This window comes from Eublepharis macularius, chromosome 2 (genome assembly GCF_028583425.1).
Source record: "Eublepharis macularius isolate TG4126 chromosome 2, MPM_Emac_v1.0, whole genome shotgun sequence".
Lineage (NCBI taxonomy): Eukaryota > Metazoa > Chordata > Lepidosauria > Squamata > Eublepharidae > Eublepharis > Eublepharis macularius.
Genome location: NC_072791.1, coordinates 205,840,217 through 205,865,372, shown reverse-complemented (window position 1 = coordinate 205,865,372; position 25,156 = coordinate 205,840,217). Strand labels below are relative to the sequence as shown.

Sequence of the window (25,156 nt, the reverse complement as noted above, 5' to 3'; positions counted from 1 at the left end):
CCTCCTTTGAACGTTTCTCTTTAGAGTCCACTGAATGTAATTTTTGCCTGTGTCCCAGTAGTAAAATGGTATAAAATGAATAACACCACCTCTTAAAAGAAGTTTACAAAAGTCTGATTTGCTTCAGTTTTCATGAGGACAAGCATCAAAGTACCAAAGTTGGTCACGTTGAAATGGATTTGCAGTATTATGCTTTCATGTTTGAAGTGATGCTCATCACCAAGGCTGACTTTGAAGTTTAAGAATTTTTAAAAAGAGAGATTAAACTTTTTTGGTTAGTGATGTATTCAAAAGAACACTATATTTCATATAAGTTAATATTTTTATGAAGTTAAATATTAAAATCAGACTAAGTTAACACAGCATTTCCCCCCTTTTTATCATGCAATAACTGTAGGTTTACTTTTACAAAAACTACAGAATTTTGTCCATCTTGAATCTGAACCTGAATTTACATTTTAGATTCCTGAATTTTATTTGATTTTAGCAGTGAGTAATTGAACACCATCTTTCCAGGATAAAAGATATAACTGTTTTTAGAACAGATGTGTTATATACACTACTTCTTCACAATATGTTTCTCAAACAAGATTTTAATGTGAATGTCTAAAGCATCATGCGTAAAGGTTTAATTATCCCATTAATGTTATACATTAACACTGTAGCATGAACAGTGGTATAGCTCTAGTTAGCATGAAAAATGTTTATTCACATAATTACTTCTGTCTCTATGTAGCCATTTTCTTACGTCTTTTTGTATAAAATATTAATAGAAGTATATGACGGTGACATCATTTTAAGCTCTTAACTTTTATAAACATAACCCTGCTGCCATAAAACTAAATGCTGAAAACAGCACAGATGTGTGTCTGAGGGTAGCGTCTCTGCTGCCCTGTGAGCCTTTGTTTTCAGAACGCCCTGATTAACCCCTACCTTTCATGGTTCATTGATTCACTGATAGATCAAGTTTAAACTAGTGCATATTAGCACATTTGTTACTACCAGAGGAACAGTTGGCTATTCTGTTGTAGACTGCTGTTTCAGTTCAGGAGGGAAGCAACAATCAACAATGCAATAAAACACGGCTTCCAATTATGGCGGGGACGTGATGGTAATGGGTGCTGAAATAATTTAACATGGTTCAGTTTAAAATCCGTTATCATGTAAGGCTCTTTAATAATATTACATCTTTTGGAGAGGAAAGCAACGATGTTCACTAGAATAATACCAAGGGGAAATCCAGATGTTGAAGCTAGGAAAATATTTGAAAGGGATCAGGAAATGTTCAAGATTTTATTTGCTGGTTCTGAAAGTCATTTCCCTTCATCTCCCCGGAGAGCTGCCTTGTCTTTCTGCCTTCCTTCCCACCCATTCATTTCTTCCTCCTTCTGGCACATGTCCATACTTCTAGCCCGGCTCCTTTTCCTGCCTGTGCAGTATTCTCCCCCCTGCCCCGCCCAGCCTCTCGCCTGCCTTTCCCCTCTCTTCTCACTTCCTCATCTTCCTGCTCCTGGTCATTTCCACCAACTTTTCATGCAGAAACGTCTTTTTCTTTGACGTCTGTGCGTGTGCATGTATCACTGTTTACTTTTTTGACTTTGTAATTTGTTTTAAGGTTTTTAACTTAAGATTCGTTCCGTAGGAGTCATGCACAGGTCTTCATCCCAAGAAGTTGCCAAGGGCATTTTATTTATTTACAAAATTTGCATCCCACCTTTCTCTCCCACCATGGCCACTAAGGTAGCTGTTAGCACAAGCAGAAACAATTAAAATAAAAAAACAATTAAAACAAAAACTATAATATATATTTAAAAACACAGGAAAACACTAATTCAGGCATAGAGCAGAAATTTATCATTATGGGCTCTGGATTGACATATTAATTTATTTAATTAACTTCATTTATACTCTTCCTTTGTTCCCAGTGAGAACCCAGAGTGGCTTACAGCCTCACAACAACCCTGTGAAGTAGGTTAGGCTGAGAGCATGTAACTGGTCACCCAGCAAGCTTCCATGGCAGAATGGGGATTTGAAACCGGGTCTCCCAGATCCTAGTCAGACACAGCAACCACAGATCAGAGAGGGATGTAAAAGCTTGTGTTGAGACTCTCTCTACATAACAACAACAACATTAGATTTATATACCGCCCTTCAGGATGACTCAACACCCACTCAGAGCAGTTTACAAAGTATGTCATTATTATCCCCACAACAAAACACCCTGTGAGGTGAGTGGGGCTGAGAGAGCTCTGAAAGAGCTGTGACTGACCCAAGGCCACCCAGCTGGCTTCGAGTGGAGGAGTGGGAATCAAATCCTGCTCTCCTGCGCTCTTAACCACTACACCGAACTGGCTTTTATATTGGGGATGATCAGGTGACTTACTTTCTGTGTGGACTTACGTTCAAGTGTACTCTGTCTCCCAAGCAGTGCATGTGTAAGAAAAACAGTGTCGTCTTTAAAACTATTGTACTTTGGAGAAAGGGGAGAGTGAGAGTTTCCTAAATAAATCTGTGGAATAGTTTAAGTAAAGCACTGTAAAAGTATACTTGTGAGATAATCCCATTTAGCCTCATCTAGTATAGGCATGTTTATTATTTATGAAAAGGTCTGGTGATTTGGAGATAGAGGTTTATAGTTATTTATTTTGTGAAATCTAAATACTTCAGCATGTTAAAATGATTGACATGGGGTGGAAATTTTTCCACGTATATAAATGTAGTCTGTGTATCTGTAGCTGTCAGGGCTGTTGTGCTGTAAATCAATCAAGTTAGTTGGGCTAAGTGTGTGATATGAAGCCTGGACAAACCCTAAGGTTTGTACATGGTCCAGGCTTTTACATGATGCACTTGCCTTCTTTTGCTAACTTTATTTAAATTTTGCTAACATTATTTAAAGTTAGGAAAATTAATGCTAGTTAATGTTAGAGAGCCAGTTTGATATAGTGGTTAAGAGCGTGGGACTCTTAATCTGGAGAGCCGGGTTTAATTCCCCACTCCTCCGCTTGAAGCCAGCTGGGTGACCTTGGGCTAGTCACAGCTCTCTGGAGCTCTCTCAGCCCCACCCATTTCACGGGGTGTTTGTTGTGGGGAAAATGATAGCATACTTTGTAAACCACTCTGAATGGGCATTAAGTTGTTCTGAAGGGCAGCATATAAATCGAATGTTAGTATTATTAAATATTTAAATAACTTATTTAAAATTGAATCAAACATTTTTCCTGGAAAATCCATATTATTGATTAAAATATCATATAGTGAAGTATGTGAGTTTGTATTGCAAGTTGGCTTTTCCTTTTCCTCCTCTTATATCCCTTTTTTTGTGATCCTTTAATCAAGCACAGATTTATTTTTTTTGCACCTGCTCCTGTGTGGCATGATGTGTAACTGACAGATTCTGTAAATTATAGTATCCGATCTCAGCACCAACTGTGAAGGAGTACTATTGTCAAATCCTTGCTGAGAGGCATTTCCTTTTAAAATCTCAGGAGAATATTTTCTGCCTTCTCCTCTTTATCTCCCCCCTCCTTCTCCTACCCTGTTTCGGGTCTGAACCCTGACCTGAAACCTCTTTCGTTAGAGCTGTCACATAATGCTCTTGATGATGGTGACTGACTCATCTGTACGGGTTATTCTTAGCAGTAGATGCATAAGCAAGTTAGTGGTTCAGTTCTTCCAGGATTATGGAGGTGTCAAATATACGTAATGAACATCCTCATTCTGAAAGGAGGGTACAGATCACCTAGGCTGTTTGTTTTTATTCTCAGAACAGATACATATCTGATTATAAGTATAATTTTTTTTCTTATTATTTTTCTGGCTGTCTTTTAAAGTTATTTGAATCAATTGTGCTGTCCTCTAAAATGTTAATAATTTGGTGCTTTGTTTATTTTTAGGTTTTTCCAGTAGGCCAAAGTCATTAAAAGTGTTTGTCAATCCATACAGTCATAGAAGAGAGGCTGTTCACATTTATTATGATCAAGTTGCACCTCTCTTTAAGGTTGCTGACATCAGAACTGACCTTATAGGTAAGACGTTTTGCAGAACATGATTTAAACCCCTTTGAAACTGATCCTTACGCAAGCTAGGCAGTCTGTATGTATTTTCTGTTTCAGGTGTACCATTTGTACATGTACTTTACAAGAACTTGCAGTGTTTATTGCATCTTTTCATATATTCCTACCATTAAAATACCGTTCATTGTTGTTATTAGTTACTGGAGTGTTGTTGTTTTAATATATATCTATTGATTTTTATCACGTGTCACCTTGGTGGTAAAAAGGAAACAGTCTGACCCTGACCTTGTGCAGTATCTCTTCTTCCCTTTAGTTAGTGAGTAGATGATCGGTGCTGTCAGGACATGGCCTAGCTATAGGTCAAAGAGGGGGCAAGTGCTTTGGTTTAATCCCCCTTACCCCTTTCCATTTAGGGGAGCAGAACTAACAGTCTGCTCAGTGATAGAGGTCTGGTGGATGAGCTTTAATATGGGAATGTCTGTGGGGGCACATCCTTCTGCAAAGCAGGAAGATCCAGCAGACTAGTCTTTTTGTCCTCGCCAAAGTATTACGTTTTCTTTGTGTTTACACTGTTTTAAAACAGTTGTAATATTCGATAAATCACTGACTCTTGAGTATAAATAGAGGGCAAAACTGAATGTAATTAATCTATATTAATAGAGTAAACCTTGAGTTGGATGCCGACTAAATTGGCAGTTTCTGCTGACTCTCCTTGCTGCAGTCTCAACCCCGCCCCCCGGTATCTCTGGGTCCCCTATTCCACAGGGGTGGCCTGCAGTGGGAGGGGGGAGGAGGCATAAACTGGTCTCCATGAAATGCTGCTCCTGTAGCAAAGGGGACACAGAGGTACGTGGGGGTGGGGTGAGCCTGCAGCAGGAAGGGAGAGTCAGTAGAAACTGTCAATTTGGTTTGGATCCAGCTCAACAGTACAGTTCTGCTATTGGCAAATTTAATGTGGATCCAACGTGTTATGTTTATGATGGTTTTCAGCTGCCAAAATACAAAAATTTGTCTTTTTAACAAGTTGCGTTTTGCTTCAGTTACTCAGTAAGTTTCAGACTTCCCAGCATTCATACAATGTTAGTTTGGATTTCTAATGAAAGATCATAGGCTGGGATCCAAAGGGGCCACGTGTATGATACTTGCTGCCTTGGTGGCCCTGTGGGGACTGAAAGGCGGGCAAAAATCTTATTAATAAATAATAAAATACTGGTAATTTTCAGAACATTCTCCTCCAACTACTATAAAACTTGCTGCTGAAAGTTGGGGACTCTCTCTCAATAGAATGCCAGGGGATGCAGCATAAGACAGAAAAATCAACTCCGGGCATGTGTGTGCCCTGACTGCACACAAAACTTGACTGCTTTGAACCTGACCCTAGTTTTGTTTCCAAGGGGACAGTCTTAGAAAAGTAATTTCTAGTTTACACTGCAAAGTTCGTTCATTCATTCGTTCGTTCGTTCCTTTCCTTCGTTCCTTTCCTTCGTTCCTTTCCTTCGTTCCTTTCTTTCTTTCTTTCTTTCTTTCTTTCTTTCTTTCTTTCTTTCTTTCTTTCTTTCTTTCTTTCTTTCTTTCTTTCTTTCTTTCTTTCTTTCTTTCTTTCTTTCTTAAGTTTTCTAGTCTGCTATGGGAGGAAACACTGGTGTAATGCCTAGTGTAAATAAATAATTAAATTTAATCTTTTTAATATAAGGTAGGGTAACATTAAGCACATGACATATTGTAATAATTCATAGAACACTGGAGTTTTTTTGAAAGAGAATACTCCTCCTACAGGCTAATCTGGCAAATTACATGTACTTTAGTTCTGTCAAATATTCAATCCAAATAGTTCTTCTCTATCACGTAACTGAGTCCAAAGGGTATTTTCCCCCAGCTTTGCACAGTGTTTTTAGAATGGTGTTTTTAATGTATTTTATTGTATTAAATGTTTATAATTATGTGGCTTCATACAATTTTATTGAGTTTTATATTCCTGTTTTATATTCCTGTTGATACTGCTTTAGATCCAGAGTTGGTCAGGAGAAAGGTGGAAATATAAATATTTTTAATAAATCACATGACACAGATCTCACCTGAATCTCTAAATACATATTTCAGACTTAGTGTTGCAAAAGTGTCTGAGAAATGCATGCACCAGATATATTTTGTTCAGCTGTCTTTAATTCCAGATATTGACGATTACTCAAAACTCTGGTATTTCACCAGATCTTCCCCTCCTGGAAAATGATTTGCAGCAAGACTATTAGGCTGAGTGAAGGTGTAAGGAAGGTGAAAATTTAAGAAGACAGAAGCATAAGTTTGACTGCCTTCTGTGTTCACAATTCCAGGTGAATCAGTGATCAGTGGATCGATCTAGAGACTTTAAGTGGAACTCTGCTTTGGGAACCTCCGGTACCCTGAGTGCCTCTCCAAAGGCTGTTCCCAAAGGAGGGACCATTGAGAATAGTGTGTAATGCAGTATAGAAGGCTACAATTCCAGATGGAAATCACGGGTATGCTTGTGCAGGCAGAAGTGCTTTTCCTTCATCCGAGGGATGCTTTGATTCTGCTGTGTATAAAGTCTGAAAAAATTGGAAGTCATTTTTCCCACTTTGGATGAAATCGAAATATGTGCAATACTTCCTTATCAAACCCAAATGTATTTTATTATTTTAACAACATAAAACACGTCGTTTATATTTTATAACACAACATACAAAATTGAACTATATGCATATTTATGAAATTTGAATGTATAAGTGCCATAGCTTTCTGCAAGCAATATTGGGAATATACCCAATACTGCATAAAGGTAACTGCTGTGCCTTATGCTACCTTTGCATGTATGTGTTTGCCATCTGAAAGGTAGGAAAAAATTATAGTCGAAAATATAACACAATTCTCATTGTAAACAAAAGGAAACGTAATGATTTGGATATAAACAGTGTCATACAGTCAGAATAGGATTAGCAGCATATTTGGACACCAAGTTTAACTTTATAAAGCTGATAACATTGAACGCTGTATTATCATTCCACACATTGTAGCAAATTAATTGTGGACAACATTAATTACATTTAAACTAAACTAATTTTACTGCTCTAATAACTTAAAGAGCATCATTTTAAACTTATTTAGCATATTCAATTGCAATATTTGATGTTATAAATGCCTTAGTTTTCTATAAGCAAAATTGCAAATATAAGTGGGGACCTGCAAGAATCGTGGGGGGTGGGGGGTAGGATTCTCATTCTGCCTGCTCCCAGCTTCACTGCTTCGACAATGGTGGCAGTGGTGACAAGTCCTGCAGCCTGGCCTCCTGCTGCTTTTCCATCTCAGCAGCAGCTTCTGCTCTCTCCACCCCTCCTCCAGCAACCCCGTGCTTTGGCACTGGTGGCTCCAGTTCTCCCCAGCCCACTCAATGTTTTGCTGCCTCAGCAGTGGTGGCTCCATTTCCCTCTCGGGCCTGCCTGCAGCTTCTGTGACAGCCGTTGCTTCTCTCCCCGACAGCTTTGCTGCAGAGTCTCCCACTCCTCTCCCAGCCTGGGTCTTCCCACCTGCCCACAGCTTTGCTGCCTCGGTGGCTGCAGCTCCCTCTTGAGGCCAAGAGCGATGCTGAGAGCTGTGTTCAAACAGAAGATAACAGCTCTAGTTTGGGGTGGGGATCCCAGAGATTGTAAAATAATTTCCCCAACTTTAGTGCAGTCCCAATCCACTGATTTAAGTATCCACAGATTGGGGCTATTAGTATATATGATAAGCTATCCAATGCTTGGGAGAATATTGCAAGCTGATGCTCCCTATGATACCTTAGTTTATGTATCTTAATTTTTGCTATCTGCCAAGTAGAAAAAAATAGGAGTTATAAAACACAAGCTTTGTGATAACTAACATAAAATAGGTTATTTCATGGTTAGAAGAAGTGTCACACTCTCACAATAAAATTAATAGCATATTTTGATATGTAGTTAATAACATTAAAGCATTGAACTATTGAGTAGAGTATTATCTTGTTACTCAGTCTGTGGGCATATGTGTCATTGTCACAGTAGTTTGAAAGGTCAGCCATAAGGAAAGAGTCAGGTCAAAAGGACAACAGAAGGCATGCGACAATTGAGAAGCAATGAAAGCCGTTTATGCCCCCCTCATGAAGATTAGGTATCCTTCTAGGTTTAGAAATACATTTTGGATTTAAGAGCTGTATATGTCTACAGCATGTCTTCCTTGTCTTTAAAAATGTTTCATTTACTTTAAAAGAGAAAATAGTTAATTGGCGTTTTTTTCAGTACTTCTCAAAATTTCCAATATTTCTGTCAAAAAATAGAGAAATAGGCCTCAGAAAAAAATGGAAACCCCTTTTTTTCCTGAATTTGACTGTGTTTTCCCCAGGCTTTCACATTTGTAGCCAAGGCCTCCCTCTGGTGCTTTTTCTTGGTGCTGATATTCCAAGGCTTAGTCACTGTAGGTAGTATGAGTCTAATCCCCTTTTAAAACTATCTATGCTCGTGACCACTGGAAGTGAATTCCACACTTTAATTGCTTGTTGAGTAAATACGTATATCTTTTTGCCTGTCCTGAACCCGTTTCCCAAAACTTCATTAGTATTATGGGGGAGCGCCAAATACTGGATTTTTGGAGTATTAATACAGCTTACTATTTTATAAGAGCCCTGTGGCGCAGAGTGGTAAGCTGCAGTACTGCAGCCCAAGCTCTGCTCATGACCTGAGTTCGATCCTGGCGGAAGCCGGGTTCACATCACTAGCTCAAGGTTGACTTAGTCTTCCATCCTTCCGAGGATGGTAAAATGAGTACCCAGTTTCCTGGGGGTAAAGTGTAGATGACTGGGGAAGGCAATGGTAAACCACCCCATAACAAAAGTGCCAAGAAAACATTGTGATACGACGTCTCCCCATGGGTCAGTAATGACTCGGTGCTTGCACCTTTACCTTTTACCTACTATTTTATACCAAAGCAAAGATATTTTAAGATTTGCCTTCTGCCCACCTGTCTTTTCAGCTTTAAGGGATGAGAGGCTAAGTTGTGCATTGGTGATAATGGGACAATGCTTTTCCTGGGTGGCCCATGTTATTTTTGGTTCATAACACCTAAAGGTCAAGAGGACAGCACTCATAATTCTGTTGCGTGGCTGGAGTTCCTTATTTGCAACAGTGCTATGGTGTTGTACATGGCCACTTGCTACCCCTCCTTACCAAGCAGGTGAGGCTTATAAGTCTGCTTAATTACACCATAAGAATAATGGCGATGTTTGAAATTGTTTTTAAACAGCCACCCGGTTCTTTTTAACAGTGTGAGGGGAAACAGAGAGAAAATGTACTATCACCAAGGACAGACAAGCATGAAAGATTAATGTAATCTTGCATATAATAATGCACATTCTTACACAAAAAAAATCCATCTGGAAGTGTCATGTCAGTCAGCAGAAATCCTTGATGAGTGAATGCAGCTGGGCTGTCTCTTCTGGCAAAGATGCCCCAGAAAATGCTAAATGTGGTTATGATGCTTTATGCCATCTGCAGGATGCCAGTTTTTTATTTCTTTGCTGGCGTTTATTGTACTGCATAGGATATCAGCAAGCAGAGACAGCAGTGCAGAGTGGCAGATTCATTTCCTCCAGAGGCTACAGACTCTGGTATATACTTGTATTGCCACCCTCCTTGTGTTACATTCTTTTGTTACTGGTATATGGTTGTATTTCTTATATACCATAGTTTGCTTGTCCAAGTTAGAAATGTGCATCTATGGATACAAGGACTGTTACATGTTTATGTAATTCTGTTATATTTATAATATAATCATGTCAGTTATGCTTGAGCTAGTGATTTTGTTTGGGAGGTCATTAAACTAATGTTTAAATGTAATGCATCTTGCTACGAAAAATAACTATACAGCTACCTTGCGTTTACAAATTGTTGAATAAGTCATTTGATGCGACACAGTTTTTCCATGTTGAAACCATGACAGCTGTCCACAAAATCTCGTGATTAGTGTTGCACACTTGCTGGGACTAGATTTGTGTTTCTAGAATGGCGACATTCTGCACTGTTTTTGGAAGCTGGATGAAGTTGTGCTTTAGCAGGAGGTTCTGCCACTTCAAGGTCAAAATGCCAGGATTTCTACTGGGCACACCGACAGTGCAGTTCTAAGCAGAGTTACTCCAGTCTAAGCCCATTGATTTCAATGGACTTAGACTAGAGTAATTCTGCTTAGGAGTTCACTGTGAAGGTAATTCTCTGGAGAGTAGCCCATGCCTTCTAAGATACGTTTGTCATTTTACTTTGAGAAGCTGAACGTTGCTTGAAATTGCCTCTATTTTTTTCCTGTGTTGTAATAAATGATGTCTCTTTCATAGTTACAGAGTATGAAGGACATGCTCTTGCGATGCTTAAGGAATGTGACCTAAAATCCTTCCATGGGTAAGGGTATGTTTTTTTTCTTCTTACTCTAAGGTGGAGTTAATTTAGGAAAAACATGTGAGATGGGAACTAAGGTCACCCTTAATAATGATTGGGATTTTATCTCTTACTGTATCCAAAAGGTTCATAGATAGTAAACTATTTCAATTATTTTATGCATTTACTATAGAGTTGAGGAGCCCCGTGGCGCAGAGTGGTAAGCTGCAATACTGCAGCCAAGCTCTGCTTACACAACCTGAATTCAATCCTGGTGGAAGCTGGGTTCAGGTAGCCGGCTCAAGGTTGACTCAGCCTTCCATTCTTCCAAGGTTGGTAAAATGAGTACCCAGTTTCCTGGGGGCAAAGTGTAGATGACTGGGGAAGACAATGGCAAACCACCCCGTAACAAAAAGTCTGCCAAGAAAATATTGTGATGCGATGTCCCCCCCCCCCACATGGGTCAGTAATGACTTGGTGCTTGCACAGGGGACTATCGTTACCGTTTACCTTTATAGAGTTGCCTCATATGCATGGGCCCCCCTATTGAATAGGTCAGTCTGTGCTCACAGGAGCTATCTTTGTGCATCAGAGCAATCACAGTGCTGAAGATCCAGATTTATAATTTCAGATTTGTGTAAATGAAATATACGCATAATTTTAATGTATGTATGTGTGTGTATATATATATATATATTATCTGAATTTAATACAGTGCTGATTATTTAATTTTTAGAATATTTTAATTAAGCAATTTCTAATTCTCTCACATATTCCTGACAAATGTAAACTGTTTCTCTTTCAAGTAGACACTTTTATTTTAAAACTAGCTGAAAATGTTTGTTTATGATGGGATCTACTGAGTGCTGCACCTCTGAAACGTCCAACATAATATAAAGTTTTCATGAAGGAACATTTGGGACTGCAGGCAGATAAACCTGTTCAGAAGTTTGGGTTCACCGTGCCAGGTGTCTGGAGTGGGTCCAACCCCATTGACAGGGCCGCCCCTAGACATACCCAGATGTCGCAGGAAGTTCACTTGGGAGCCTGAGGTGCCAGCAACAAGAAAACCCACCAGAACAATGACAACTTGGAGGAAGATTGGAAAGGTAGCAACACAATACGGGCCCTTTTAAACCCCAAGCCTGACAGGACAACAGCAGCAATGAGGAAGAGTGCTGCATCAGCAGCAATACAGTTTGAGCCTTTTAAGGGTCCACTTCAATCACTGCCAACAGCCATATCCTCTCCTCTTTTCCCACTTCATTCTGCCTCCTTTCCATCCACCAACCAACCAGCCAGAGCTTATTTGTTCATTCAACAAATGATTCCAAGATGCATATGTATTAAAAATCAGTAAATCTTAAAGTAATTCGTAGTGGTAAATATTTTTCCTATGCATGGAGGATCGATAAAACAGTTTGTGGAATTCACTGCCACAAGATGAAGCAGTAGCCGTTAGTTAATTTGGCTTTAAAGGGGGAATAGAAAAATCGATGGTGCAATGACTACTGACGAATTACAAATTTTAATAACAATGAAGAAATTGAAATTGTTAAAAGATTTTCTATTCTTTGGCTCAATCATGCACCAAACAGGATGCAACAAAGAAATCAAAAGGAGATTGAGACTTGGAAGAGGAACCAGGAGGAACTAGAAAAGATCCTTAAGTGTAAAGAAGTGTTGCTGGGGTCCAAGATCACAACAATTCTTACTGTGATATTCCCCATTACCATGTATGGATGTAACTAGGAAGAAAACAGATTAATTTGAAGTGTGATACTGGAGGACAGTTTTACGGATACTGTGGATGGTCAAAAAGACAGATGAATGGGTTCTAGATCAAATCGAGCCCGAATTCTCCTTAGAAGTTACAATGATGAAACTGAGGCTATCATACTTTGCTCACATCATGAGAAGACAAGACTCACTAGGAAAAGTGGAAGGCAGTAGGAAAAGAGGAAGCCCCAAAATGGGATGACTTGACACAATAAAGGAAGCCATGTACGCCAGTATGATGATGATGATGATGATGATGATAGAACTGCCTGAATAATAAAAATAGTTTCTTAATTCATGTTTTATGTAAAATAATAACTAAATTAAAACTAGTAATATATGTAAATTCCTTTAGTAGTTATTACTACTGAAATTAAACCATTTGTATAGATATGGATTCTCATTCTGGGTTTTACTGCATCAAAAACATGGAAATCAAATTGCCCCAGAAAAAATATGAAGCTAATCAATTGCTATTTAAACATGCATGATATCTGACAGTAAATTGCTTTTCTTGTATTGAAGAATCTTATGATTTGTTCTGTTTTAGGGTGGTTTGTGTTGGCGGAGATGGGACTGCCAATGAGGTAGCTCGTGGTATTTTGCTTAGAGCCCAGATAGATGCTGGGAGGGACAACGATGATATTCTTGAACCAGTAAAAGCACAAATTCCTCTTGGAATAATACCAGCAGGTGAGAATTTAATTCATATATGTTCATATGTTAATTTTATTGAATATAAATTAGCTTAGAAAAAACAATTTGATAAAGTAAACAATATGGTTTGCGACGTAAGTACCAAAACCAATAGAGCTACTGTTATAGTTGAACATTTCACATGTATTTCACAAAAAAGGATGTTTGTTAAATAGAACTAGTTGCTTTTGTATTGCACAAGCCATCATGCTGAATTTACCATAAGTGGTAAATATAATAACAGAATGTTTGTAAATATCTTGAACCAAGAGGAAAATATTTAATGAATAAGTAAAACAAATGTTCTCAATAAAAATGGGATTTTTTTCCAGATAGAGTGAATGGTGGGATGTAAGAGATGAAAAATTGAGAACCACCGTTTTAGAGAAATGTATTTGCAAAGGAGTGAATTTCACTGTTGAGTGGGAACATTGCTGGGTCTGTCAGCAGATGCCAACTTTTTCATGTTGCTCTTAAACTCTTGAGGATGATTTGGTGCGGCTGTTTCGTTGTTAAATTGTTCTTTTACCTTGTATTTCATTTTTTCCTCATAGTTACTATTTTTCATCTTTTTCAATAAAACATGGGGGTTTTGTCTTGCATGTCTTCGAAGTATTGAATCTGTTAAACTGTGTTTAAAACTGGCAAATATTGGTAACTTATGAGTTCTAACAGGAGGATCAAAGAACAAGTTAATGGGAAACATGCAGTAATATTAGTTGCATGAAAGAGAAAAAATTGAGGCTAACACAGTTTGACTTTCAATTGTCCTGAAAGTGGATATGAAAAATGGTGTCACTGGTTTCACATGGAATCTTCCAGCATCTTATTCAGGGCTATTTAGAAATGATTGTTTTCTTTAACAGATCTATGTTGTGGCTTCACTTAGAATACTATGTGCTGTTCTGGTCACCATATGTCAAAAAGGACATTGCAGAGCTGGGAAAAGTACAGACGAAGGCAACTAAGATTATTAAAGGATTGGAGCACCTTTCCTATGAGGAAAGTTGAAGAGTCCGGGACTTTCAATTTTGAAAAGACACTATTAAGGGACATGATAGAGGTTTATAAAATTATGCACAGGGTATGGACAGACACAACTTTTTCTTCCTCTCCCAGAATACTAGAACTTGGGGCATCCAGTGAAGTTGGTGGGCAATTGATTCAAACAGACAAAAGGAAATACATAACTCACTTAGTAATTAAAATGTGCAGTTCTCTGCCAGAGAACATAGTGATGGCCATGAGCACAGCTGACTTTAAAAAGTGGATTAGACAGATGAATAGAGAACAGGTTTGTCAGTGGTTCCATATTTAGAGGCAGTAAAGCCCTGAACGCCAGTGCCAGGAGGCAACTTCAGGAGAAGGCCTCAGCTGTTGGGCCTCCAGGGTAACTGTTTGGACGCTGTGTGAGACAGAATGCTGGACTAGATGGACTACTGGCCTGATCCAATTGGACTCTTCTTATCATCTTATGAAACATCATGTTCAAAGTTCCAACACATTTTGTTTCTTTTACACCTGTAAGGCTCCCCACTAGGTCCAGGGGCTTCTCCCCTAGCAGTCTCAAAAACCCAGTGGGAAGCCCAGTGCTCTTTTGCTGCTCCCTTTAGTAGGGCAGAAGCCTTGCTGGGCATAATGCAGATCACAGTGACAGCAGTGTCACTGCATCTTGTCTCTAACACCTTTGGATCAACGGTTCGTCTTCATTCTTCTGTGCAGGCAGACACTGGGACTGCGCACATGCAGACTAGTCAGTCAGGCAAGTTTTATGTTTCTGTAAAGCTCCATTATTTAAACATGCATTTAAACGTCCACTTGGAGTTGATCCCCCACTTCTGAGATGGAAGGTGAGGACATGGTCATCATCACCAGAACCCTGTCTCCACACCTTGACTTTCCTCAGACCATTTGTTATCCAAGTTTGAGGTTGATCCTGAGATGTCTGTGAGACATCCATTGGTTCCAAGGGCGGAGTCTTCTGTTTCTGCCAGATCCAAGGCTTGATATTCAACTGTGGCAGCCTCTAATCCTGCACTAGTTAATGCAGGATCAGTTAAAAACTCAAGACAAGTACTGATGTTTCAAGAGAAGGTGTTTGGGTACTGGAAAGGGGGTACCAGCTTTCTGGAAACCAAAAAGAGTAAGATAATACTCAAAGAAAATGTACTAGAGTGGGAAAACACTGGAATAAAAGCCTCTCAACATATAGATTTAAGTAACTGTGAGGAGCTTAAGAAACTCTCATTAGTCTGAAACATAAGACCATAAGTCTGTGCATGTACTGATTTTACCTCACAGTTACCTATATTGAGTTACCTCAGAAATTTTCAACCCCTGATTTCCCTTGACCTTTCCTATCTATGTTAAATAAAATATTTGTTATTTTTGAATTTAAAAACCCCTCTTTTGCCATTTAAGATGTTTAAGTCAAAAAGGAAGGGCATCATAATGTGTGATGTGGCCATTCAAAATGAATGGTCTTTGGCTGACCTGGATGTGACGTTTTCACGAACCAAACAAACCGGTTCGTGAACCGGGGTAGGTTCATGAAAGTTCGTGGTTCATAGTTTGTGAAATGCCACGAACCACACAGTTCATTTGTTTTCCGGGTTGTGTCCATCTCTACATAGCTCATTTGTCCATAAACCTAGTATTCTTGGACCAAATTAAGAATTTGCTGCTCAGTGCCAGATGACCTTCCATGTGTAGATCTTATGCCTCAAAATGGACACACTTTACTGCGTGGATTACTAATAATGGGTTTGATCCACAGAACTGATCAGGGCAGATCAGCATTTTCTTCTCACTAGTTCCTTAAAGGGATGCTTAATTTGTACCCTCTGGTTACTCCTATCATTTCCCAATGGTCTCATTGGTGTTGTCCCACCATATGTTGGCACCATTTGAACCTCTGGCCACTTGCCTTTTAGATTTAAAGTGAACTTTCTTGTGGCTATCACATCTGCTAGATGAGTCAGTGAACTGGCAGCTCTCAGGGCTGATTCTCCAAACTAAGTCTCATTAGGAAAAGGTCATTCTTCGACCCAGTTTGCCAAAGGTGTCTTCCCAATTTCTTCTATCTCAAAACATCACACTACCTGTATTTTTCCCAAATACAAAAAATAACCCAAAATAAAGCTGAAAGGAAAACGGGCATTTTATTTGTACAGAATGAGCTCATTTCGTACAGATCCTCATCTTTCTTTGCTATGGTAGTCCCAGTAAGGGCAAATAGGTCACATCTCAAGACCTTTTCTAGATGGCTTGTTTCAGCTATCTAGTGGGCATACCAGCAGGCTGCAGCATCCTGTTCTCTCTGACCAAAGGCACATTCAACGAGATCTCAGGCTTTGTCATCAGTCTTCCTCCATGTCCTGCATTCATCAGTCTAGGCTTACATAATACCCTTATGCTCTGTTTGTGAATAGTTGTCTTAGGTTCTCATTACAGTTCCAGTTGCACTATATTCATGGTTTCATTGTTGTTAATAAAGTTACCAATATTTTTCTGGACTGATGCACCTGCCTCCTTTGTGTGTAGCTTGTAATCTCCCAGTGTGGGATTGCACAGAAGAACTAAGATGAAAACGGAGTTGCAATTACCTCTAACCATTGTTTGTCAAGTTTCTTCTGTGCCGGCACACATTCCCTCCCTCCTGCCCTGCTATGAACTCTGTGATGTGAAATATCCAGCATGAGCTCGCAGTGGCTCAGCAGAACTGAGGGAAGGGGAGCACTTCATCACAACGTGATCATTTAGGCAGGAAAATGTGCTCTCGCATACTCAGGGAGATTTAGCCCCTAATGGAGCGTTAGAGACGCTAAAGAAAGCTTTTCTGAGTGGCTGGCCTGCACACGTACAGTCTCAATGTATGCCTTCATAGAAGAAACTGGATTTTACAGGAAAATGCAACCCCGTTTTCTCTTCAGGGTGAACTTGTTCGTGGGTCAGTCTGCCATTCCACATTTTGGGTCAGTTTTTGGTTTGGGGTCAATTTGAGGGAGCTTTTCAAATCCCAGGCTGAGTCTGGGGAATTTTGGGAATTCCTTCCCCTTGGTGTTTCCGTTCAAAGACCCTGCCTGTCACCAAGAGGAGGTACTTCCTGGAAGTAAAGGCTGCCCCTGCTCAGAATCTCTCAGAATGAAAATTCATGTCAAATCTCAATTTTTCTTCTAATTTTTCTCTAAACTTGTTTTCTTTAAACTTTTATAGTAGGCTTTCTTAAGTCTTTCTTGAATAAATAGTCTTGTATACTTAAAAGTGTATTGAATTTTAGCTGTGTGTTGCAGTAATTAAAAAACAGGTTATGAGAATGAAATTCAAAGTAAAAGACTGAACCTCAGTTTCTAAATGGTGAAAGTCAGACTATACTAAGTTTTGGTGTACTACTAGCTGCTCCTAGAAGAGTGTTTGATCTGGAGGAAAGCGGGTTCTGTGGGGCCAATGTATCCAGCTACTGTGGGGTGGCCAAAATCAAAGAGATCCGATGAAGGAGGCTTGTGGTGGTCCCATTAGCCATTAGGAATAGTGTTTGTTGCTATGGAAACTACTGCTGAGGAACCCAACAGAAGGATTTGGATAAAGAGAAGAAAAATGGAAGGATAGGAAAAAGCAGCTTAATGGCTATAAAACAAAGGGAAATTTATAGACTGACTGTAAATCTCATAGTCTTAAATTACTCACATTAAATTCCTGCTCTCAATTAATTTGTGAAGAATAAAATATTGTTATGAGCCTTAATTTCCATGATATTTTGGGCAAAGAATCACATTGCTGGTGCGATTTTCATGAGACTTTTAGATATGCTTGACTAGGAAGTCATTACATCACATTTATCTGTTTGGATGTGGGAGACATTAACAGACTTATGAATATTCATGTTGTCTGGTTAATTAAGTTAATTGTTCTGCCGGAGTGCTTGCACTTCCAAGGACATTTTCCCCTACAATTTCTGTCTGGTACCTTCATCAGTCATGCTTTACATGAAATGATGATACTTTTGTACATGCTTGTGTTCTTTGCCAACCTCTGGAAGAAAGAATGTAAGCATTTCAGCAGTATCTATATTTTATTGCTTATGTAGTTTGTGAAAATATATACTTTCTAAAGTAAAGATCACGTCACAATCCATCGTGAATAAGCTATCCTTAAATTGTGGGTGGGAGACTGGGAAAGACATTCTTCCTGAGAAAAGTGTAGCCTTTATCAAAACTGTAATATTGTGATGCGATGGCAGAGCTAAAAAAACACAGTGAGTTCCTTTGAGCAGAAAAAGCTGCTGTGATCGTGGTCAGAGTATAAGACTGGGATCGGGAAGACACAGTATCAACTCCTTACTCTGCCACGGAAACTTGCTAAATGACCTTGGGACAACCGCACACATTCTGCTTAACCTACTTTAAAGGGTTTTTCTGATGATGAAATGGAGCAGGGGAGAACAATGTAAGCTGCACCTGGGGAAAAGATAGTGTCTACATGAAATAAATAAATAGAAAATGTGTAATATAAAAATCAGTCCGGATTTTGCTGGGTTCTCACAGCTGATTGGACTCAATGGTTTTAAGTTTTTGGATCTTGGCACAGTATGTATTGTTCCAAGTCAAGAAACAGGGTCTCTTCATGTAATAATGCTACAAATATAAGCATCTCTTATGAGATGTAAATCCCATGGACCATCCAAATAAATATTGTGTGTGTAGGATTTGAGCATGGACTACTTACTGCAGAACCTCACTGTTGTGGCTGGGAAGATAAATGTGAAAGGGAGCATGTCTTGCTTTAAAGGTTCCCGAATAGGGTTTCCACAAAAGAACACATAACCCTTCTGCAAAATAGTGAGCTATTCACAATTCTGGGAGGGAAAAGTATTTTTAAGCCTTTCTGAGTATCTGTAGTCAGAGGCTTACATGAGTTGGAATAAACCTTTTTATGCGAGGCGTCTCACTCTAATCAACTCCAAAGACTTTCTTTAAAATACACAGCTTTACTGTCTTGTATGGTGTGAGCTAATTCACTTTATTTTCTCTGTCTGTTTAACATTTACAGGTTCCACAAATATTTTGGCACATACTCTACATGGAGTTCAACACATACCAACTGCAACATTGAACATAATCATGGGCAAGTGTTCTATATAACAGTGTCTGAATTTTTTAGAAAACAAATTGATTTATCTTATAGAGTGTATATCTATCTTAACAAATTGATCTATCTTATACATCATGGTAGTGTATTTGCAGTTCTAATGTAATATACCAGGGATCCCCAACATAGTGCCCACGGGTGCCATGGCACCCACCAATACATTTCCTGGCACCGACCAACTGTTTTTAGAAAGTGGCTGAGACCATGTGAGGTTTTTGTCCAGCAGGACTTCTGACTAGCCATTGGAGATGTGATTGGCTGTGCAAATCTTTAAAAAATGTTGCTTCAGCAGCAGCTGCCACCACGACACAAAGATGCTCACTGCCCGACTGAAGGTAATCTCTGTATTTATAAGAAAATATTTTAAAACAGTAAGTTCATTTAAAAAGGAATCCTGTTAAACAGAGCTTCTGCATGGAATGTTGAAGAGTTACTGTCGGAGTTATGCATGACTGCAGTCACTTATGTTTTGCAGTTGGCTCCTCCTTTTGCAGCATCTATTTCGTAGTTGCACTCGCCACCGTCTGTTAGAATTCCGAAGTCACCCACAGGCTCGAAAAGGTTGGGGACCCCTGTTGGGGACCTCCTGTAGCAGCCATTTTGCAGCTGTGCCCACTACCCTTTTTCAGAATTCTAAAGGTGTTCGCAGGCTCAAAAAGCTTTGGACCCCTATTACATACCATAATAAAAATACTACATTATTTTTTCATGCTGATATTAGTAAGAGAAATAGAATCATACACATTGGGCATCAGCAAAAGTTGTATAATTCAAACAGGAGTATTCCAGTAACTATAAAGCTTAAGGGACATTATTATGCTTCCAACCTAACATTTTCTGATTGTGGCAAGTGGTTGTACAATCCAGCTTGCGACAATCTCATTTACTTCTTTTGTCATATCTTGCAGGAAGAGACGATAGGGTGTGGGGGTGGGGGGGGGCGGACGGACTGTTTTTCAACTTTTCTGGGCACATGATAGGATGGGCCTGTTCCTCCAGTTCCTTGCTTTTTATCTGAATCAGCAGCTGAGTTCTTTGAACTCAGATTTTTCCCTGAGCTTTTTTACAGAGGTTAGTTTGAAATAATTCTGCAAATGTTCGTAAGGTGTTTAGCATTGCAGCTACAATATCCGCATTTATTAATTTCTAGAATTTATTTCTGTGTACAGTTACATCCAGGGTTGCCAGGTCTTGCGCTATGGTGGGAAACATCCCAGCAGCAACCCCTTGCTGTCTGCCGCTGCTCTGTTAGCCGGTGGGAGAAATATAAGCGAAACAATCTTCTGCTTCCATGGAAAATTTGGTAGCGATGCCATGCTTCCCTTTCCTGTGATTCCTAGAGGGGCATGATGCTACTTCCAGGTTTTCCCCAGATGTGATGTAATGCTGTTGGAGTGAAAGTGCCCCTCCCATGTCCCTGTCCCTCTAGTCTTCTGTTGTAACCCTAGTTACAACAAAAACTATTTATCTATTATAAGTACTACTAAACCTTATACCAATCTTTGGAGGGGATCTTCTTTTAAACCTGTCTAATATTGATGGTTTATACAGAACTGTCTGAAACACACACACAATCTGTCTTTTGTACATTTGATACTTTCCCTTTGCTTTTGAAAGAGCCAGCTGCCTCATTCAGAGCAAGGATACAACCCACTCCACTTTAATGGTTCAGTGGTCTCTGAGTGCTTCTCCGCGTAGTAAGGGAGGGCGATTAGATGCTGCTTTTATTGATCTTAAGGGGACCTTGGATTCCATAAATCATCCCAGATTGTGGAACAAACTCAATCAAATTAATATGGATAAAAGACTTCTAGGACTTATTCAGCGATAATATTCAGGTTTGACTGCCCAAGTACGATGTGGGTACGAGGGGAATTTAACAAATCCATTTAATTTGGAAAAGAGGGTACATCAGGGATGTTTGCTGGCGCCTTTTTTGCTCAACTTATATTTAAATGATGCAGCATCAATTTTTGATGACTGTTGCCAATCACCAAAATTTGCTGAGGTGGGTGTACCTATTCTGCTTTATGTGGATGATGTCATGACTCATGAGCCTGTCTCGAACTAGGGTTGGGCTGCAAAGGGCCCTGCAATCTTTCTCTATTGCCATTGAAAAAGCTTGGTGATCAACTACTCTAAATCTAAAATCTTAGTTTTCACCAAGACTAAGAAATGGAAGCTGTCTCAATGGGCAATCGATGGGGTCCAACATTGAGCAATTTAAGACCTCCTCCTACTTGGGGATTCTGTTTTCGGTAGATATCTCCTGGATTGTCCAAATTAGAACTGCGCTTAATAAAGCAAAACAATGTGCAAAGACTATAAATACGGTTTTCCACAATAGGGGAGGGAAGTCTATTCCTGGAGCAGTGCAAGCTTTTAATCTGAAAGTGGCTCCCATTATTCTTTATGTCTCAGCTATTTGGATTAAAGCTATCTCTGATAATATCGACCAACCCTTAGCACAATTTCTAAGAAAAAATTTGAATATCCCCTATTGTGTGTCAAACGTTGTATTGCAGGCAGAATTTGGACGGCTATCATTCGAAGCAAGAGCATGGCTGTATGCATTTGAACTGAGATTAAAATTGCTCTTTGCTGAAGATGGTTTGTTAGGTGCTCTAAATCGGAATAAATCGACTTGGACAAAAGCCCTGGATGAGAAACTGACGATAGTTGGAATGTTGATTGATGATTTTTTTGAGATGCGCAAATCCAAAGCATTTTCTCTAATTAAAAACTGTGTCCTAGAAATCAATTATAGCACCTTGATTTTGAAAACCTGCAGATTTTGTTCACCCTGGTCTTCTGGCCTCTCTTTCCCAAAATCAATACCCCCTATATGTAGTACCTTACTTTCCCACGATACTGCAGAGCTTTCTTGTTTGTAAGGCTGAATATTATACCCACAATGGTTTTACAGGGGAGATTTTGAATAGGCCCTATTCTGACAGAATTTGCCCTTGAGACCTTAATAGGATTGATATATCCTTTCATGCCCGGCTTGAATGTACATTCTTTGAAAATATAAGGGATTACTTACTATATTAAGCCTTTAACAAACCCCTACATCATTTTCCTGACTCCAGGGAGCTGATGTTTGCACTATTTGGGAAACTTATGTGTAGCCATCTCTGGGGCAATTTTGACAGCATGGAGGAGAAGGCTTGTCCTCCATTTGTCACAGTCCTAGTCCAATTTGGACTGCCGCACAACTGGGAATCAGTTTCTGAACACAGAATTCTGTTCAAAAGTCCTTGTGGTGAACCATGGTCTCGTGTGAAAGGGGGAAGTGTTTGCCTTCAGAGAACTGGAATAGCAGCTGTCCCTTTTATCAGGAATACCTGGAAAATTCCAGTTTCTGCCTCTTAGGTGACACATACCAAATTCTTTTGGGCTTTTTAATTTTTGCATTTAATATTTTGTGATGCTCGGACCCTGCCGATGCCCCCTTCGTGCCGTCAGCCATTGCAGTCTACCAGTGACATCCCAAGCCTCGAAAGAGAGCAGGGCAGGTTGTAGCATCACCTGGAGCTCCTCTGTCCTCTGGATAGAATTGGACCCTGCCAGCCAATATCCTCTCCTCCTTGGCTTGTTCTGGACTCCCTGGTTTAACCCCTCACCAATTCTTACCTCTGCTCTCTAGTAACTGTGCCGCAGCACAGACTGCCCTAAGCAGCCAGCCCTAATCAGGCCAGCCCGTGTCCCAGCTGAAGCTCAGTGGGTTTGGCCTCCGCTGATTTCCCTGCCCTTGTGGCTGGCTCATTCCACTATTGGGAACTGCCATCTCCTGCGGTGGGTGGCACCTCACATGGCCCATGTTAGGGTCAGGGGATGCCATGAGTGCAGCCGCTGTGGGTCGGTCACCTCTGAGACTCCTGGAACTGCGGCTTCGCTTGGCCACATCTGCCTGCGCTTCTCTTGTGCCCTGTCTTCCTGTTCTCTATGCCGATGCCAGGTAGGAACTCGTGCTGCCAGAGGGGGCAGGCGGTGGGTCTGTTCTTCTGGGTTTCAGGGGAGTACTGCTAGAGGCCGCTCCATGTCCGGTGAAATATGTAGATGAAATACAACTTTTTTAAAAGTTTGAATTTATCATTGGAAAGGTTAAAATTGATATATTCCTTCTCTATTGGTATATTCTGCCTCCTCTTCTTTGTGGCATCCTCCACCTTGTGGAATGACCTTCTTGAAGAGGTCAGGGAAGTTCCTACTCTCCCGCCTTTCCACAAACTATGTAAAACTGAATTATTAAAGGGAGCTTTTTTACACAGGTAATAGGGGTAGGCTGTGAAGAAATGGCTTAGAGAGATGCTTGTGATAAAGGGACTGTAGACTCTAGTAGTGAGAACCGTCTGTTGATTTAGGTATACTCCTACTGGTTAGTTTGCATATCACTGGATATATCATGTCAACTTGCTTATGTTTTGCTTCAGCATGGTTCCATCTTTGTATTTGGATTATGCTCGTATTTGGATTTCTGCTATCCATACCCATTGTATTGTTTATTGAGTAGCTGTTGATCGTATTAATCCTACACCGTATAATCTGCCTTGAGTCTCAGTGAGAAAGGTGGACAATAAACAAATGTAGAAATCAGCTCTTTTTGAAAAATATTTTTGATAATTAGAATTAGTTTTGCTTACGCAAAGCTTGGTTTATTTGGAAAGAGGAAGGCAACTCAGGGTCATAAATACAAAGTTGAATTTTTATGTTCTCTGTGTTAAGTAAATAGATCTGCCTGTTTGACTTAGTTATGTAGCCCATATAGACTACTGTCCTAGGTATGCTCCATCAGACATAACATTTTTCCTGCACAGAAAGGACCCCCCAAAACGATCTACTTTACACATACAATGTAGAGCACATTTCTTACAGTTTAGTTTCACTTACAGTATCATACACAGAGGCAGACGGGGGACGAATCACATGAGCAGAAGTAATAATTCCTGAGTCTCTTATATTCACATGGATGTGTTTAGGACACATAAAACTATGCACTTACTGGTAATATCTGCTTATGTGCTTCTTTCCATTGCTAATTAAGAAATTATGCCTTGCAATTACTCTTAGCCCAAGACAAAATTAACAATTGAAATAATAATAAAAATCAACAGTTTACCATAACTGGCGCACAGGAGCTTGCAATAGAGAGCAGCAGAATTAGTGCACCTGACTGATAGAACAGGAATGTTTTATTAACATTATACTGCAGCCTAATAGGGATGATCTTAAGCCACCTCTTCTTTGAAATTGTTCAGCTTTTTTGATACTTTCAATGTTTGTAACGCTGATTTAAGATATTTTGTACATATGGGTGTCTGGTTTTATGTTCTTATTGTCACAGGCTTTTTTTTGGCAGTGTTTGCAATTTAGATTTCATGTTAAGTTTTCTCATGAAACAACCTGGCTGAAGGGTTGGGTAGAAATATTTTAAATAAATCGATAGTTAACAACAAAATCCTTCCACAATTACAGAAAAATAGCAACCCCCCCTTCCAAAAATCTGAATGAACAGCAAAGTTCTCTTCTTCAGCCTAAAGTTAGAAAAGAGCTGAGTGAGCAGTTACGGGGTATGAATTCTGCAAATGAGAGACCACCACAAAAAAGGTTGTATTCTTGGTGATCGCTCACTGAGCACCTGAAGGTGGGGGCACACAGGGAAGAGTCTCTTCAAAGAGAGCCGGTGTTATTTAATGGTTAGAATGCCAGACTAGGATCTGGAAGATCCAGGTTCGAATCCACATTTTGCCACGGATTCGACCTTGGGCCAGTCACTTTCAACGTAATCTACCTCACAGTGTAATTGTAACATGGAGATGAGGAAAACCATAAGCCACTTTGGACCTTCACTGAGGATAAAGACAGGGTATGGATGAAGTAAGTAAGCAAATAAAAGTAATTAACTGATGGGCAGGTTCATATGGGAGCAAATTGTCCTTTAAAAGTATCTCCCCCCACCCCCACTTACAATGCAATTCTAAGCAGGTATATCCTACTCGAGTCCATTCAGTGGGGCTCACTCCATGGAAAGTGTTCTTAGGATTGCAGTGCTAGACCTTTAAATGCAATCAGCAGCATGCTCAGAAAACAAGAGGAGATCGGTACAGCGTTTTAATTCTGAAGAGA

The 25,156-nt window shown here is 39.7% G+C and overlaps 1 protein-coding gene across 1 annotated transcript in view; it reads left to right on the top strand.

Moving 5' to 3' along the window:
- The window catches only part of CERKL (ceramide kinase like), a 69,767-nt gene that overhangs the window by 30,976 nt on the left and 13,635 nt on the right, over positions 1 to 25,156 (top strand). Inside the window, exons 3-6 of the mRNA XM_054970124.1 lie at positions 3,894 to 4,025; positions 10,366 to 10,429; positions 12,735 to 12,877; positions 18,929 to 19,003. Of these exons, the coding sequence (XP_054826099.1) occupies positions 3,894 to 4,025; positions 10,366 to 10,429; positions 12,735 to 12,877; positions 18,929 to 19,003 (414 nt within the window). The remainder of the gene's footprint in view (positions 1 to 3,893; positions 4,026 to 10,365; positions 10,430 to 12,734; positions 12,878 to 18,928; positions 19,004 to 25,156) is intronic.